This window comes from Salvelinus alpinus, chromosome 14 (assembly GCF_045679555.1).
Source record: "Salvelinus alpinus chromosome 14, SLU_Salpinus.1, whole genome shotgun sequence".
NCBI classification, from domain to species: domain Eukaryota; kingdom Metazoa; phylum Chordata; class Actinopteri; order Salmoniformes; family Salmonidae; genus Salvelinus; species Salvelinus alpinus.
Window position 1 is genome coordinate 7,261,741 of NC_092099.1, and position 17,326 is coordinate 7,279,066.

The 17,326-nt window shown below is 42.4% G+C and overlaps 1 protein-coding gene across 1 annotated transcript; it reads right to left on the reverse strand.

The window, feature by feature from the left end:
- Positions 1 to 406: 406 nt before the first annotated feature.
- fbxl3a (F-box and leucine-rich repeat protein 3a) lies at positions 407 to 16,856 on the reverse strand. The gene is made up of 5 exons (XM_071341981.1): positions 16,627 to 16,856; positions 7,297 to 7,702; positions 6,140 to 6,262; positions 4,113 to 4,284; positions 407 to 1,365 (listed from the first exon to the last, which is right to left on the reverse strand). Exons 2-5 carry the CDS (start codon positions 7,699 to 7,701, stop codon positions 725 to 727), a joined length of 1,341 nt encoding a protein of 446 aa, XP_071198082.1. The 5' UTR covers position 7,702; positions 16,627 to 16,856; the 3' UTR covers positions 407 to 724.
- Positions 16,857 to 17,326: the final 470 nt, after the last annotated feature.

Consider the following 17,326-nt stretch of genomic DNA (forward strand, 5'->3'; position numbering starts at 1 on the left):
TATGCCTGCCCATACCATTACCCCACAGCTTCCATGGGGCACTCTGTTCACAACGTTGAAATCTCTAAACTGCTCGCCCACACGACACCATACACGTGCTCTGCGGTTGCGAGGCCGGTTGGGCATACTGCTAAATTCTCTAAAACCACATTGGAGGCAGTTGACGGTAGAAAAATAAACATAAAATTCTCTGACATCTGTGGCATTGTGTACTGTGACAAGACTGCACATTTTAGAGAGTGGCCTTTTGTCCCCAGCACAAGGTGCACCTGTGTAATGACCATGCTGTTTAATAAACTTCTTGATATGCCACACCTGTCAGGTGGATGGATTATCTTGGCAAATGAGAAATGCTCACTAACAGGGATCTACACAAATTTGTACACAAAATTTGAGAAAAATAAGCTTTTTGTACATTTGGAACATTTCTGGGATCTTTTATTTCGGCTCATGAAACATTGGAACAACACTTTACATGTTGTGTTTATATTGTTGTTCAGTGTGAATGGAGTATACAGTGAGAAAAGTAGGAATTACTGATTAATCAGGAAAAATCTCATCCCTGAAAAATTCGCATTTTAAATAGAACACGATTATCTTCGGTTGTTCCTTCGCAGCCAACATGGACTCCACGGATGCTTCGAACAGAGTTTCAAGGTGGGAAGAAAAGAGAAAAGTATGTCAAACTCTGTGTACAGTAAATCCACAGCCCCCTTCAACGGCTCTACCAGGTGGGCATCATGTCGGGGAACCAGACACGGCCGAGGTGCTTTGACACCTCCCAGTGGATTTCGTCCAGGTTGTACTTATGGTCGGAAATCAGCACCTCCTCCATGATGGACAGCTGGGACAACCTCCGACCGCACAGCTTCACGAATTCCACGAACGCGCTGCACGACACCTCACACTCCCCAAGGCCAATGGCCGACAGCTGGGTGCAGCGCTTGGCGATGCGGATTAGCTCCTCGTCCAGCGGCCGCAGCCCGTTGGCGCACACCACCAACTCCACCAACCGGGGGCAGTGGAGCCCCACGCAGCCCAGCACATCCTTACTGACTGAGCGACCAAAGTAGAGGTGGGTGACGGGGACCTCCTCCCTGAAGAAGGGGCCGAACTCGTCCTCGTAGAGGAAGAAGTACATGACCAGGTTGAACTTGGGCGAGTGGCGCAGCATAGCGTCCCAGCTGGACTTCTTGATGGTGTGGAAGTGCTGCCCGGAGTTCTCGCTGACCACATCAATGCGGAGATGCTCCAGGTGCACGTGTTTCTCAGAGGAGAGGGCTAATAAGAGCTCGTCACTCAGCAGGTGGTAGTTCAGCGCCAGCTCCCTCAGGCCATGGCACTGGTCCGCCACACACAGGATACCTGCACACACAGAAAACTTTGCTTTAGAAATATGGTCCTGTTATTACTCCAATTATAACATATGTCCCTATTAATTTGAATTAGTTTTAAATGGTGTAACACTAGAAGAGCCGAGACAGTCATTTTGACTGCATATGACAGTAATTGAAATCTCTGCCATTTTTACATCATGCACCCCCTCAGTCCTTGACTTTTCCTAAATAAGTCTATTTAAAGCCATTTCTGTATGGACCTTGCTTTGTGCACGGGGGCATTGTCATGCTGAAACAAGAAAGGGCTTTCCCCAAACTGTTGCCACAAAGTTAGAAGCACAGAATCGTCTAGAATGTCATTGTATGCTGTAGCGTTACGATTTCCCTTCACTGGAACTAAGGGGCCTAGCCCGAACCATGAAAAACAGCCCCAGGCCATTATTCCTCCTCCACCAAACTTCGCATTGGGGCAGGTTGTGTTCTCCTGGCATCCGCCAAACCCAGATTTGTACGTCGGACTGCCAGATGGTGAAGCGTGAGTCATCACTTCAGAGAACGCGTTTCCACTGCTCCAGAGTCCAATGGCGGTGAGCTTTACGCCACTCCAGCCGACGCTTGGCGTTGCACACAGTGATCTTAGGCTTGTGTGAGGCTGCTATGGAAACCCATTTCATGAAACTCCCGACAAACAGATATTATGCTGACGTTGCTTCCAGAGGCAGTTTGGAACTCGGTATTGAGTGTTGCAACAGAGGACAGACGGTTTTTACACGCTACGCGCTTCAGTACTCAGCGGTCCAGTTCTGTGCGCTTGTGGCGCCTACCACTTCACAGCTGAGCCATTGTTGCTCGTAGACGTTTCCACTTCACAATAACAGCTCTAGCAGAGCATAAATTTGACGAACTGACTGACATCCTATGACACTGACATGTTGAAAGTCACTGAGCTCTACAGTAAGGCCATTCTACTGCCAATGTTTGTCTATGGAGATTGCCTGGCTGTGTGGTCGATTTTATAATAATTCAGCAACAGGTGTGGCTGAAATAGCAAAACCCACAAATTTGAAGGTGTGTCAACATACTTTTGTATATATAGTCTATAGGATCACACCTGTAATTGATCATTTGTTCTATTACTTTTGAGGCACAGCTGAGTGAACATAATTTGCCTTATTTTTTATTTCACTGGACTGATGGCCTGCATCTGATGGTCATTTTGAGGGGAGGGTGTAATCAGCAGTGAGGCTGCCCCTCTACTAACTCACCGTCCCCTCCGCTCTCCCTCCCTCCATTGACAAAAAGGGGACACTGTCTTCCAGCTGATGGCAAAACTCAAGTCGCACTGCATTATTTATGCCTCATGCACCAATTAATGTTCATCCGATGTCCAGATAAAGTGAAATATTACTCAAAATAAAAAATATTTAAAAAAGAGGCAAGCTTATAATAATAACGCAAGCTTATCGAAACACTTTGCTATACTCATTCATTGCAGCTGCAGTGTTGGTTGTAGCACATTTTATGGCTTATAAACATGTTGACAGTGCTGAATAACAAACATGAAATGACTCATAAACAGCAGTGCTTTGGTTTTAAAAGTTTCGAAATCTCACAGTATCAACTTTGCTGTGCACTCAAGGCTTCTTTTTATAGTCTATGGCTGGAGGAAACTGTGCAGACACGGTGATCTGAGCTATTTGATTGGCCAGCGGTAGTCCTGTAGGTGCACTTGATTTGTTGTCTGGGCCTGCCGGGTAGGCAGAGTTCTACCTTCAGACACATGAAATGGTTCAAAATGTGAACACTTTGCCTTCCCGACACTACGGTTGCTGAATCAAGTGCACCTACCGCTAACTGCACGAAATAAAACAAAAAATAGAAACTCCAAGGCTTAGTCATTGGGTTTTTTACAGAAATGTTTGGTGATTGACTAGGAATGCTTTGGATATCGACCAGTCGACCAATGGGTTGGCGACCACTGCTATAGAGGCTTCTTTTTTCTTTGTTACCAGCTATGAAACAAAACGGCAGAAATACTTTGAAACCAGCTACTGCAGCATTTATTTTGCTATAAATGTGATCATACTTGACTATTTTTATAAGTGAAATGCTCGGACTGTGGAGCACTGACCACCTGCCAATGTGGCTGGTGAAATAGACATCTTACCCGCCAATGCCAAAATATTCCCGCATTTGGCACGTGGCTGGTGTTCATTTCAGGCCCTGCTGATGAATGCGTTTGTTTTCCATGATTGTGTTAGGTGTTTCTGTTTTGAATTTCTTATTTGAGGTGTGTATTTTTGTAATTACAGGTCTCATCTGTAAAAGAGGCCTTGGCCTCAGCATTGGGAGGGGGGTCATACCAAGGATCATTTAGCTATTTGATTTGGAATTGTAGGACCCCTTAAGGTATCAAACAAATTAATAAAAAAATGCATTGATGAAACACTTAATTTACTTGGCCTTATTACAATTAGCCCATAGAAATGCATTGAATAACAGCTTCATATATGGATAAACATAGTCCAAAACATTTCTAAAGGAAGTCTGTTCTGAAGTGTCTATCCTATATCGGAGAAATATAAGATAGATTTACCCCTCCTTTTAGCCACTAAACTGTCTCCATATATACTTCCATTCATCTTTTAAACAGAGTTGGCACTTATTTGAGTGCCTAATCAGGAGTCGACTGTATGGCGTGGCTCAGGGACCATTCAATGGAATAATCCATTCTAGGGCTCATTCAATGACCATAAACTCAGACAAGCACCCTACCTGCAGGGGAGACATGAGGGCAGCTGCTCATCTTCAACATCCTCAGCGTGTCGCTGCTGTTGGCCACCAGGACCTTCAGGGACGGGTCGTCCACCGGTGTGTCGTCGATCTTCAGAGATGACAGGGACTTGGAGTTGACAAACACCACCGTCAGGGCCGAGATGAAATGAGACTAAAGGAGGAAAACAAAATCAGTCAACAGGTAAATAAAATGGATGATTGCAGGTGTAGGGTATGACAAAGACCCAAAATCGTCAAAACATTGCACTAAATTCCGGAACATCGATACACAGTGGACTGTCATGGAATTGCCTTGAAAGAATGAATGGAGAATGTGTTCAGGTTGAACTGGCTGCCCACCGCTCCACTGTGTAATTACAGGCTCAGTGTAAACGGTGGAATTTTGACTTAAAAAAAAACAGGAGCCAAAAGCTAATGGACAATCAAATCCTAGTTATAGAATTGTATTCACAATCGAGATTACACATTAGAATGCCAACCATTGTCATGGAACATTAGGTACCAACATGGAGGACAGTTTCCTTAAATATACAGTGCATTCAGAAAATATTCAGACCCCTTGACTTTTTCCACTTTTTGTTACAGCCTTATTCTAAATTGGATTACATTTCCCCCCCCCCATCAATCTACACAAAATACCTCACAATGACAAAGCAAAAACAGGTTATTATAAATTAAATCAAATGGAAATATGACATTTACATAAGTATTCAGGCCCTTTTTACTCAGTGCACCGTTGGCAGCGATTTAAACCTAGTCTTCTTGGGTGTGACACTACAAGCTTGGCACACCTGTATTTGGGGAGTTCCTCCCATTCTTCTCTGCAGATCCTCACAAGCTCTGCACAGCTATTTTCAGGTCTCTCCAGAGATGTTCAATCGGGGTCAAGTCCGGACTCTGGCTGGCCCACTCAAGTACAGCAGAGACTTGTCCTGAAGCCACTCCTGCATTGTCTTGGCTGTGTGCTTAGGGTTGTTGTCCTGTTGGAAGGTAAAACCTTCGCCCCAGTCTGAAGTTCTGAGCAGGTTTTCATCAAGGATCTCTGTACTTTTCTCCGTGCATCTTTCCCTCGATCCTGACTGGTCTCCCAGTCCCTGCCACTGAAAAACATCCCCACAGCATGATGCTGCCACCACCATGTTCCGTGGGGATGGCGCCAGGTTTCCTCCAGACATGACACTTGGCATTCAGGCCAAAGAGTTCTTGGTTTCATCAGACCAGAGAATCGTGTTTCTCATGGTCTAAGAATCCTTTAGGTGCCTTTTGGCAAACCCGAAGTGGGCTGTCATGTGCCTTTAACTGAGGAGTGGCTTCTGTCTGGCCACTCTACTTTAAAAGGCCTGATTGGTGGAGTGCTGCAGAGATGGTTGTCTTTCTAGAGGGTTGTCCCATCTCAACACAAACTCTGGAGCTTTGTCAGAGTGGCCATTGGGTTCTTGGTCACCTCCCTGACCAAGACCCTTCTCCCCGATTGCTCAGTTTGGCCAGGAGGCCAGCTCTATGAAGAGTCTTGGTTCCAAACTCCTTCCATTTAAGAATGATGGAGGTCACTGCAGACATTTTTTTGTACACTTCCCCAGATCTGTGCCTTGACACGAGCCTGTCACGGAGCTCTACGGACAATTCCTTCGACCTCATGGCTTGGTTTTTGCTTAGACATGCAGTGTAAACTGTGGGACCTTATATAGACAGGTGTGTGCCTTTCCAAATCAATTTACCACAGGTAGACTCCAACCAAGTTGGAGAAACATCAAGGATGATCAATGGAAACAGGATGCACCTGAGCTCAATTCTCTCATAGCAAAGGGTATGAATACTTTAAATAAGGTTTCTGTTTTTTTATAAGTAATACATTTGCAAACATTTCTAAAAACCTGTTTTCACTTTGTCATTATTGGGTAGTGTGTGTAGATTGATGTCGAAAAAGTCATGGGGTCTGAATACTTTCCGAATGCACTGTAAGGCCAATCTATGGCTCTGATTCCAACAGCCTGAGTGTAAGCTACCTTGGGCAACTCCATGAAGCTGGGTCTGGCCGTGGAGATGAGCCCTAGTGTCTTTAGTGAACAGTTCACCAGCTGGGAGAGAATGTCACAGGCTGCCTCTGCAGATTCCGTGCTGCTGTCCACCTAGAGGTAAAAAACAAACAATATATACATAAAAATATAAACGCAAAATGTTGGTCCCATGTTTCATGAGCTGAAATAAAAGATCTCAGATATTTGTTTACATCTCTGTTAGTGAGCATTTCTACTTTGCCAAGATAATCCATCCACCTGACATCTCTGTTAGTGAGCATTTCTACTTTGCCAAGATAATCCATCCACCTGACAGGTGTGGCATTTCAAGAAACTGATTAAACAGTATGATCATTACACAGGTGCATCTTGTGCTGGGGACAAAAGACCACTCTAAAATGTGCAGTTTTGTCACCAACGCCACAGATGTCTCAAGGTGAGGGAGCGTGGCATGCTGACTGCAGGAATGTCCACCAGAGAATTCAAAATGTTAATTTCTCTATTATAAGGACTAATGCATTTATTTCAATTGACTGATTACCTTATATGAACTTTAGGGCAAACATTTTTGAAATTGTTGCATGTTGCATTTATATTTTTGCTCACCCAACACTTGACCTCTGATGCCAATCATAAAATTAAATCTTGATTTCGCATACCATTCTTAATCATAAACAAACAATTGCAGATTCCCCTCAATTTATTTTCAGCAGCGGTGGCAAAGTTGACGTAAGTAGTCCGCATGGACAATGGCACTGTCTCCAACAAGAATTTTAGAGGCACTCTTCTTGGTCGCAGACCAATTTTCCTGTTTCGAAGCATTTTGCAATGCGCATGACAGAAATTGTGCAGTTTAAAGCTAATTTCTTATGCTATCTGTGTGACCTAAACCTAACATGAATGGGGGCCCCATGCCATTAATTTCTTTTTTAGATTCTCCCTTTTATTTTGGTTATTGTTAGTTCTCAAAGATTATCTTATTTAAAAAATATATAGCTCCGTTCTCTTCTCTACAAACTTTATATCTTGTTTTATTCGTCTAAGTTTATACTGAAAACGTTTTACTATCCCGAAAATATAAAAATTGGAGTGGCTGCAACGATTAATGGACAAAGGGGAACCACTGAATTGTCTTTCCCACTCACTTTGAAGCTGACATACTGCAGGTGGTTCAAATGCCTCTTGATGATCTGTTTGATTAGGTCTGGGTGTGTCGCCTTCAGGTAAGAACTGGCAGGCTGGTTCAGCTCAAACTCAAAGCACCTCCATAGCTCGGGCATGTGGAAAGCTTGGTTCCAGCCGCGGCACACTTGCGAGGCGTACGCCCGGTCCAGAAGAGGCAGGAATTGAAAGATGTTGAGCAGGATCTCCTGAGGGAGCAGTGCCCAGTCGAAGCCAAACTCGCAGAGATCTACATCAGTCTCTTCTTCCTCCTCCTCCTCTTGGTGCTTCTCTTTGCTTGGCTGTAGCTTCCGCACCTTCTTGCAGGACTCGGTTGGGCCCTCGCTGGAAGAGCTGCAGGCGTCCTCATCTCCTTTCACCCTCTTCATCCTATAGGGGGAGACACACAACAAGGTTTGGTGGGAATAATACATCGCAAATCATTGGCCTGCTGGCAATTAGTTTATTAAACACGGGATTTCGTACATTAAAATCACAGCATACAATGCCATAATTATAGAAGAATAACAGCCAGGTAACAATACTAAAAGGTGTCTTATTTTATTGCCTAATTGGAACTAATAACTGCTACTGCATTCCTGGCATACAACATTGTTAGAGGAATTTCATTCCTATGTGTTCGTTAACCAATTCAATTAAAACACTCTGTCCGTTTCTAAGAATTTGTAAGGTTCTTATTTGCATAAAATGGACAGAGACCAGCGACCAAATTAATCAATAGCGTTTATTCTCGAGAGCTCTGCTCATAATACCATATACATTGGTTTATATACCTCTCATTTCATCATATCCCTCCTCCTCTCAGACAATGACAATGCTGTTTTAAGTCTTCTCCTATGCCTACATTGCTTATCATATGCTACAACATGTTACACAATCTACTACAATCCCAACGGTTTCTCCCCTCCCTGGATGGGGACGAGACATCTTTCCTGTTGTTAGTTTCACAGTGGTCACAAGTTGTCTGTTAACACTTCCTCTTTGCCTATGTATAAACATTCTTCATCAGACAGGGTAGAATTCTGTTAGTTACAGTCCTATCATTACTTTTAAATGTATACATAATTTAGTCATTATACATAAAATCCATAACAAACATTTTCACCGTTAACATTATATTAGTTAGGCAAGGGTAGGGAACGTCAAAAGTTCCGGTTTGGACACTAGTCTAGAGCGCCTGGTTAAAATTGTGTTTTCAATCTCTAAAATGGTTAATACTAGTGAGAAATGTGTGACTATTGAAAAAAGGATGAGTTTGCTTTGTTTACTATAATCCTAAATTACGATATTTAATTATTTCGCCATATCTAATTAACCCTCAAAACGTTATACATCTGTGGCATTGTGTTGTGTGACAAAACTGCAAATTTTAGAGTGGCTTTTTATTGTCCTCTGCACAAGGTGAACCTGTGTAATGATCATGCTGTTTAATCAGCATCTTCAAATGCCACACCGGTCAGGTGGATGGATTATCTTGGCGAGGAGAAATGCTCACTAACAGGGATGTTAACAAAGTTGTGAACGAAATATGAGTTTTTTTGTGCGTATGGTACATTTCTGGGATATTTTATTTCAGCATGAAACATGGGACCAACACTTTACATGTTGAGTTTATATTTTTGTTCAGTGTAGATTTAAGACTAAACTGTAACTCGTCCACTCGGGAACATTCACTGTCTTCTGGGTAAGCAACTCCAGTGTAAATTTGGCTTGTGTTTTAGGTAATCAAATCAAATTTTATTTGTCCCGTACCGTTAACTGCTTACTTACAAGCCCTTAACCAACAATGCAGTTAAGAAAACATTTACTAAATAAACTGAAGTTTAAAAAAAAAATGAAAAAAGGGTATACAGTATACGGGGGCCATTTGATTAATTGTTCAGCCGTCTTATGGCTTGGGGGTAGAAGCTGTTAAGAAGCCTTTTGGACCTGGACTCCAGTACCGCTTGCCGTACGGTAGCAGAGAGAACAGTCTGACTGGGTGGCAGGAAGCTTGGCACCAATGATGTATTGGGCCGTAAGCACTACCCTCTGTAGTGCCTTACGGTCGGATGCCGAGCAGTTTCCATACCAGGCGGTGATGCAACAGGATGCTCTTGATGGTGCAGCTGTAGAACTTTTAGGATATGGGGACCCATGTTAAATCTGCCCGCCTTTTCCTTTAGTCCACAATCATCTCTGTCTTGCTCACGTTGAGGGAGAGGTTGTTGTACTGGCACCATACTGCCAGGTCTCTGACCTCCTCCCTATAAGCTGTCTCATCGTTGTCAGTTATCAGGCCTACCACCGTTGTGTCGTCAGCAAACATGATAGTGTTGGAGTTTTGCTTGGCCATGCAGTTGTGGGTGAACAGGGAGTACAGAAGAGGACTAAGCACACACCTCTGAGGGGCCCCGTGTTGAGGATCAGCATGGCAGATGTGTTGTTGCCTACCCGTACCACCTAGGCGCGGCCCGTCAGGAAATCCAGGATCCAGTTGCTGTGAGCTTTGTTGGCACTATGGTGTTGAATGCTGAGCTGTAGTCAATGAACAGCATTCTCACAAAAGGTTATCCTTTTGTCCAGAAGGGAAAGAGCAGTGTGGAGTGTTATTGAGATTGCGTCATCTGTGGATCTGTTGGGGCGGTATGCGAATTGGAGTGGGTCTAGGGCAGGGGTGTCAAAGTCAAATGGACGGAGGGCCAAATAAAAAATTTAGCTACAAGCCGAGGGCCGGACTGTTCGAATGTTCATTGAAAAATTTTTAAATGACGCATATAGTCTAGTGAACCTAATTGAACCTACTGAAAACCTAACAAATATATTCCAATATGATCAGATAAATAAAGCAATATTTTCTTATGGCTCTGTCAGTAATCTTTAATTTTCAACAGACACAAAAGACAAATTTCCTTTATATAAAAATCCCCATAACATGAACATTAAATGAAAGAAACCGGTATTCAAGGCACCATCAGTAGCCTATATTTTCTATTTTAGCAAAAGTGGGCTAAATTTACTTCAAAGAAAAAAACAATAATAGCAATTTTCTATCATCCACTCAACTGAAATATTTTTTAAATATAATTGGATTGAAATACAATAAAATAAAGTGCAAAAATCTATTAATCAAAAACAACACTTTGTTTAAGGAGAAGTAACATGCAGTGAAAACAAATATTAAACTTTAACTTTTAAACTTGAACTGAGTAAAAACTCTAAATATGTGATTGCACAGTAATGTTCACTTGTTTGAGGTTGAGGGTGATACTTGGTGGTGTCCCATCTTTTCCACAAGTTCATCAATGTTCGGGGTAAGGCTCTGAGCTGAGGAAATCCTCAGAATTGAGTGGAGATGTTCAGCAGTAAGTCGACTTCTGTGTGATGTTTTGTTCAGGTTCATCAAAGAAAACAGTTGTTCACACAGGTATGTGCTGCCAAACATAGACAACGTTTGAGCAGCCTGGATGCGCAGCTGGGGCATTGTGTCGGGGAGGAAACGGGCGAACTCCGCAGCACCCACTGCCGCATATTTTGCCCTCAGTGCATCATTGCATTGGAGGTCAATCAACTCCATTTGGAGGTTTGGTGGTGAGCTTTCCACGTCAACAGCAAATGGGTTACCGAGCAGTTCCAACCTGCTTTTTTGTGCTTCAAAGTCAGCAAATCGGCGTCGAAAGTCAGCGGCAAGCATACCTATTTTATCAGCCAACTGTGCGCTCGGGAACGCACTGGTAGAGAGCTTCTCTTTCATGGTCTGGCAGCTGGGAAAGTGGCTCAAATTTTCTTTCCGCATCTGCGTCTCCCACAGAGTCAGTTTGGTTTTAAATGCCTTCACTGTACTGTACATATCAGATATGACATGATCCCGACCCTGCAGCTGCAAGTTCATTGCATTCAGATGACTCGTAATGTCACACAGAAAAGCCATTTCACACAGAAACATTTCGTCTCGGAGTTGTGTTGTGTCTTTCCCTTTGCTGTCCAAGAACAGACAAATCTCCTCACGAAGCTCGAAACATCTTTGAAGCACCTTTCCCTGGCTTAGCCATCGCACCTCTGTGTGATAAGGCAAATCACCATGCTCCGTTTCTAACTCCGTCAGAAATGCCTTGAACTGGCGGTGATTCAAACCTTTGGCTCTGATAAAGTTAACTGTGCGCGTGATGATGCTCATTACATGCTCCATTTTCAAGGCTTTACCGCACAACGCTTCCTGGTGTATGATACAATGATAAGCTGTCAGCTCACCTGTCGCGTTTTCCTCTTGCATCTTTTCCCGTATCTTCGCCACCAGTCCGCTCCTGTGTCCACACATCGCAGGTGCTCCGTCGGTTGTCAAACCCACGAGTTTTTCCCAAGGCAGCTCCATCTCATTTACACAGCAGCCTACTGCTCGGTGCGTCACCGTTGCATTGTGGGAAATGTAGTATTGGTGCGTGTAAAAGATCTGCGGGCTGCCGGCTTGCTGCGGTCTGCGGGCCGGTTCTAATAATAAATCAAGATCATCCCAGGGGCCGTAAAAAACCTTCTCGCGGGCCGGATGTGGCCCGCGGGCCTTGACTCTGACATATATGGTCTAGGGTTTCCGGGCGGATGGTATTGATGTGAGCCTTGATTAGCTTTTCAAAGTACTTCATGGCTACCGACGTAGTCATTTAGGCAGGTTACCTTCGCTTTCTTGGGCACAGAGACTATGGTGGTCTACTTGAAACATGTAGGTATTACAGACTCGGTCAGGGAGAGGTTGAAAATGTAAACGTGCCAGTTGGTCCGCGCATGCTCAGAGTACACATCCTGGTAATCCGTCTGGCACTGCAGCCTTGTAAGTGTTGACCTGTTTAAAGGTCGTGCTCACATTGGCTACGGAGAGCGTGATCACACAGTCCTCCGGAACAGCTGGTGCTCTCATTGCATGCTTCAGTGTTGCTTGCCTCGAAGCGAGCTTAAAAGGCATTTAGCCTGTCTGGTAGGCTCGCAGCTAGGTTTTCCTTTGTAGTCCGTAATAGTTTGCAAGACCTGCCACACCGCACGAGTGTCAGAGCCGGTGGTAAATTAATTTCTGTGTCTGGTGGAAAGCAGACTGAACCAGGTTTTCCTCTAGGACTTTGCCTGTGCTTAGCTCCATTCCATTTATTTTTTATCATGAAAACCTCCCCAGCCATTAACAATTACAAGCATACCCATACCATGAAGCCAGTACCTTTTTTAAGGTATCTGTGGCCAACAGATGCAGAACTGTATGAAATCCATCGATTAGGGCCTGATACATTTATTTCAGTTGATTGATTTCCTTATATGAGCTGTAGCTCAGTAAAATCTTTTAAATTGTTGCATGTTGTTTATATTTTATTCAGTGCACCTGAAAATATATGGCAAGACCTGAAAATGGTTGTCTAGCAATGATCAACAACCAACTGGCCAAAGCTTGAATTAAAAAAATAAAAATAATGGGACAAATGTTGCACAATTCAGGTGTAGAAAGCTCTTAAGAGACTTACCCAGAAAGACTCTCAGCTGTAACCGCTGCCAAAGGTGCTTCTACAAAGTATTGACTCAGGGGTGTGAATACTTATCTCAATTTGATATTTCTGTATTTAATTTTCAAAAATGTCTAAAACCATGTTCTTGCTTTGTCATTGTGTGTGTAGATGGGCGATAAAAATAAATATTTAATAAATGTTGAATTTAGGCTGTAACACCAACATGTGGAATAAGTCATATGAATACTTCCTGAAGGCACTGTATGCACAAACCCCAGAGTCAATTTCTGCAGCCTAATACAAACCCCCATAAAAATCCATCTGTTTAAGCTAGAAATAAACGGGAAGCATAGAAGCAGAGCTAGCACTTCTTAGAGACTTGCTTTCATCGAGAATGACAGATGTGTAACTCATATTTATTTTGTCAAGCCGCTCAAAAAGTTACACATTACAGCTCTAATGCATCAACTTTAAAACCAAATAATTAGATTTAAAAAAAAACAAACTAAATAACAGTAATCCTTTTAACTGAGTAAATTAAGATGGCATAGGCCTAATCACAATACAGGTGAAATCATATTCAATATGAGTGTGTGCATGCATTGAGTTATTGAGCTTATTTTGGCTGACCAGTGGAGTCTATGGTGCTACAGATGACAAACAATCGGTTTATATTAGCCTACCGATCAACAACATTTGCAAAGAAGTATCACTCCAGCATGTCACGCCTGTATTGAAGGGCATCATAAGCACTGCTGTTAGTTTTAGAATATAAAATAACTATTCAATGCAATTGGTCGAAAGTAACGTCATGATTTGTGATCACGGATTCTTAGGAAAACAGTATTTGTCATTTTCTGTGATCTGGAAAAAAACAACTCAGCTGCCCAGATGAAATTCAAAACGACTCAATTGGCTATTTCAGCCATCTGTCAAGAAATGGGCGGTTGATCCTACTGCTACGATTGGATAGAGTGAGGCTGTAACTCCGCTCCCTTTCACATCTCTCTCCATCGCTTATATCATTGCTGGCTGCGGTTTACTACCAAGCCATAAATGTACATAATATCGAACAAGGAAAACAGATTTAACGACGATGCACATTCTGTCAATGACTCAAATCTGACCATAGTTTGAGAAGTGAGAACGCAAGCACACACACATTACAGCTTTCTTGGTCAATAAACATGCAGCAAGATTCTTAGGTTGTTAAGCCTATTGCCAAACTTTGTTAAGGCATTTTAAAAACACTTCCTTCTTTCCCTATTACGACATCATCTAATCCGACTATCAACTTCAAATCAAACTTTATTTGTCACATGCGCCGAATACAACAAGTGTAGACCTTACCGTGAAATGCTTACTTACAAGCCCTTAACTCTTCTTGAACTGCACTGTTGGTTAAGAAAATATTTACCAAATAGACTAAAGTAAAAAAATAAGAAGAATAACGAGGCTATATACAGGGGGTACCGAGTCAGTGTGCGGGGGTACAGGTTAGTTGAGGTAATTTGTACATGTAGGTAGGGGTGAAGTGACTATGCATAGATAATAAACAGCGAGTAGCAGCAGTGTACAAAAAGAAGGGGGGGGGGGGGGGGGGGTAATTAATGTAAATAGTCCGGTGGCGATTTTAGTAATTGTTCAGCAGTCTTACGGCTTGGGGGTAGAAGTTGTTGAGGAGCCTTTTGGTCCTTGACTTGACGCTCCGGTACCACTTGCCGTGCCGTAGCAGAGAAAGCAGTCTATAACTGGAGTCTCTGATGGATACGATTGCGGCTGGTCAGATATTGTACACAAGTAAATAGCTTACAATATATCAAAGAGGTTAAGAAACCATGTGGTTACACCACAAGTTAGATGGCTCGTTGCCGAAAATGGTTTATGTGCAAAATTATAAACAGCTAACATTAGCTAGCTACGTTGGTTATTAACTCCCATCTGATATCTTAGCACCATGTTTATATAGCCAGCTAGCTAGCACCACAGATGAAAGGGTAAGTTATCATAATCATTGCTAACAGGTCACATACAGTGCCTTCAGAAAGTATTCATACCTCTTTACTTACTACACATTTTGTTGTGTTACATCCGGAATTAAAAATGGATTAAATAGATTGCCTCACCCATCGACACAATACCCCATAATGACAAAGTGAAAACATGTTTTTTGTGTGCAAATTTATTGAAAATTAAACAGAAATCTCATTCACATAAGTATTCACAACCATGAGTCAATACATGTTAGAACCACCTTTGGCAACGATTAAGAGCCTTCCACACCTGAATTGTACATTATTTACACATTATTTAAGAAATTCTTCAAGGTCTGTGAAGTTGGTTGTTGACTATTGCTAGACAGCCGTTCTCAAGTCTTGCCATAGATTTTCAAGCAGATTTAAGTAAAAACTGTAACTAGGTCACCACATCTGTGGTGTTAGCTAGCTAGTAACCAGAACAATCAATCTTGGCAAGCAACTCCAGTGTATATTCCACCGCAGATCCACCGGAAAATATATTTTTATGTTCACTACATCATCTTTATCTGCAACAAGTCAATTTGATGGAAACATCTCTGGTGGGAAAATACACCTGTTTGCTCCCTGTTCTATTGATTTTAGTGTGACAGATGGAAGTAATTAACAAAAGTGTCCTCTAACCAGTGATGTACACATTATTCACAGATTCCGTGTAGTTTTGGAGCTGTGTTAGGAGGTGCAACCTGCGCAATTGATTACAATGTGTTAATCGATGTGAGTGACTGAAAAAACTGTTTTGCGTTTCTCTTTCTGTTTTGGTTGACCCCCATATTAAAATGCAACATTTCAAAATGTAGCCAACAGTTCTGCAGGCTGTCCTCTAACCAGTGATGTAAAAAATATATCCAGTTTCCATGTGTTTTTTGAGTTGGTACCTTAAACAGCGCATTGCAACTTGACAAAACAACATACTTTTTGGGGAGTGTGCAGTTCATAACGTGCTCGTATAAAAAAATATGATTACTATTGTTGTAGATGTGTAACCGATGTGAAATGGATAGCTAGTTAGCGGTGGTGCGTGCTAATGGCGTTTCAATCGGTGACGGCACTCGCTCTGAGACCTGATGTAGTTGTTCACCTTGCTCTACAAGGGCCGCGGATTTTGTGGCGCGATGGGTAACGATGCTTCGAGGGTGGCTGTTGTTGATGTGTGCAGAGTGTCCCTGGTTCGGGGCGAGGGACTGTTAAGCTGATTTATATGCATGTGTAAAAACGACATTTTATGGTTAGATGTTCAATACTGTATATCAAACTGTTTCTGCATATTGGCATTGGGCTATTTATAAACATTTACTACTGTTAGCATAATTTTCAACTTACATTTTAGGAATATAAATATAACTCAACATTAATTCCAGTGGTATTGTTCTTAAAATCAGGAAAAAAGTTATGATCGATTTATTTTGATGACATACCAGATATCACCAAAACGGGTTTGCACTGCCTACTATGGGGCCAGGGGCCATATACAGCCATTGGAGCTAGAAGGGCAACTGCAACATGAACTACAAACTAGGACTATACAATGATGAGGAACCTAACGCAAGCTAGATAAGTTAGTTAGCTAGCCTTTACAATAAAGTTATTTGACAACTACTTAGAAGTTCATAGCTAGCTAGTTAGCATCCTTCCACGCATGAGGATACTGTCTGGCCAAGTTTGCTGTGCCAATGTTAACCTAAGTTAGTTAACTAACTGTCAGCACTTTACGAGCTAGTCAAGTTATTGGTAACGTTAGATAACTAACCCAAACGTCAAAGACAATCAAATTATATTTGACCCATCCTCTTACCTTATGTTTACACTTGGCAGCTGGCTAGCTGTTGAGGTGAAAAAATCCGATCACTGGCAACTTCAACCCCGGCCGGCACATTCACCCGAGCCAAATATCGCCACATTTACAGTTTTCTTTTAGATAATGTTCGTGTGTTGTGCTATATCTCCGGTGATGTAAATTATTTTGCGGGAGTTTCAGCTGTCCCCCCAATCCGTGAAATGGCGACGTGTTGTTGTGACAGTAGGGGTGCATTGTGGGTGATACTGTATGAAATGGCTTCCTCTTCTTCGGTGGGATTTATTCGCTGTTGGCATCCAACGGTATGGTGCATTACCGCCACCTATTGTACTGGAGTGTGGGCCAGAGAAAAGGAGAAATTAATCCAACCTGCCAGCCCAGTTGCTCTTTAAAAAATATTTGAGACTATATCTAATGATGTTCTACTCTTTGAACTAATTTCCTGGTTCACCAGAATCGTTATTGTCTTTACCGGAGATAAACAAAGAACACGCTCTCATCCACAAGCATGAAAACACTACAGCCAAAATGGGAGGCACTTAGAAAAACTACAAATTCTAGCTCATTTTTCCAAAAACAAGCCTGAAACTCTTTCTAAAGACTGAATGTTTCATATTAGGTGACCGTAGTACAGTCACCTTTTATTTTTGCCCAACAGGAACTGAATGGTGACTAATGCATGGAGTCAGTTTAATTG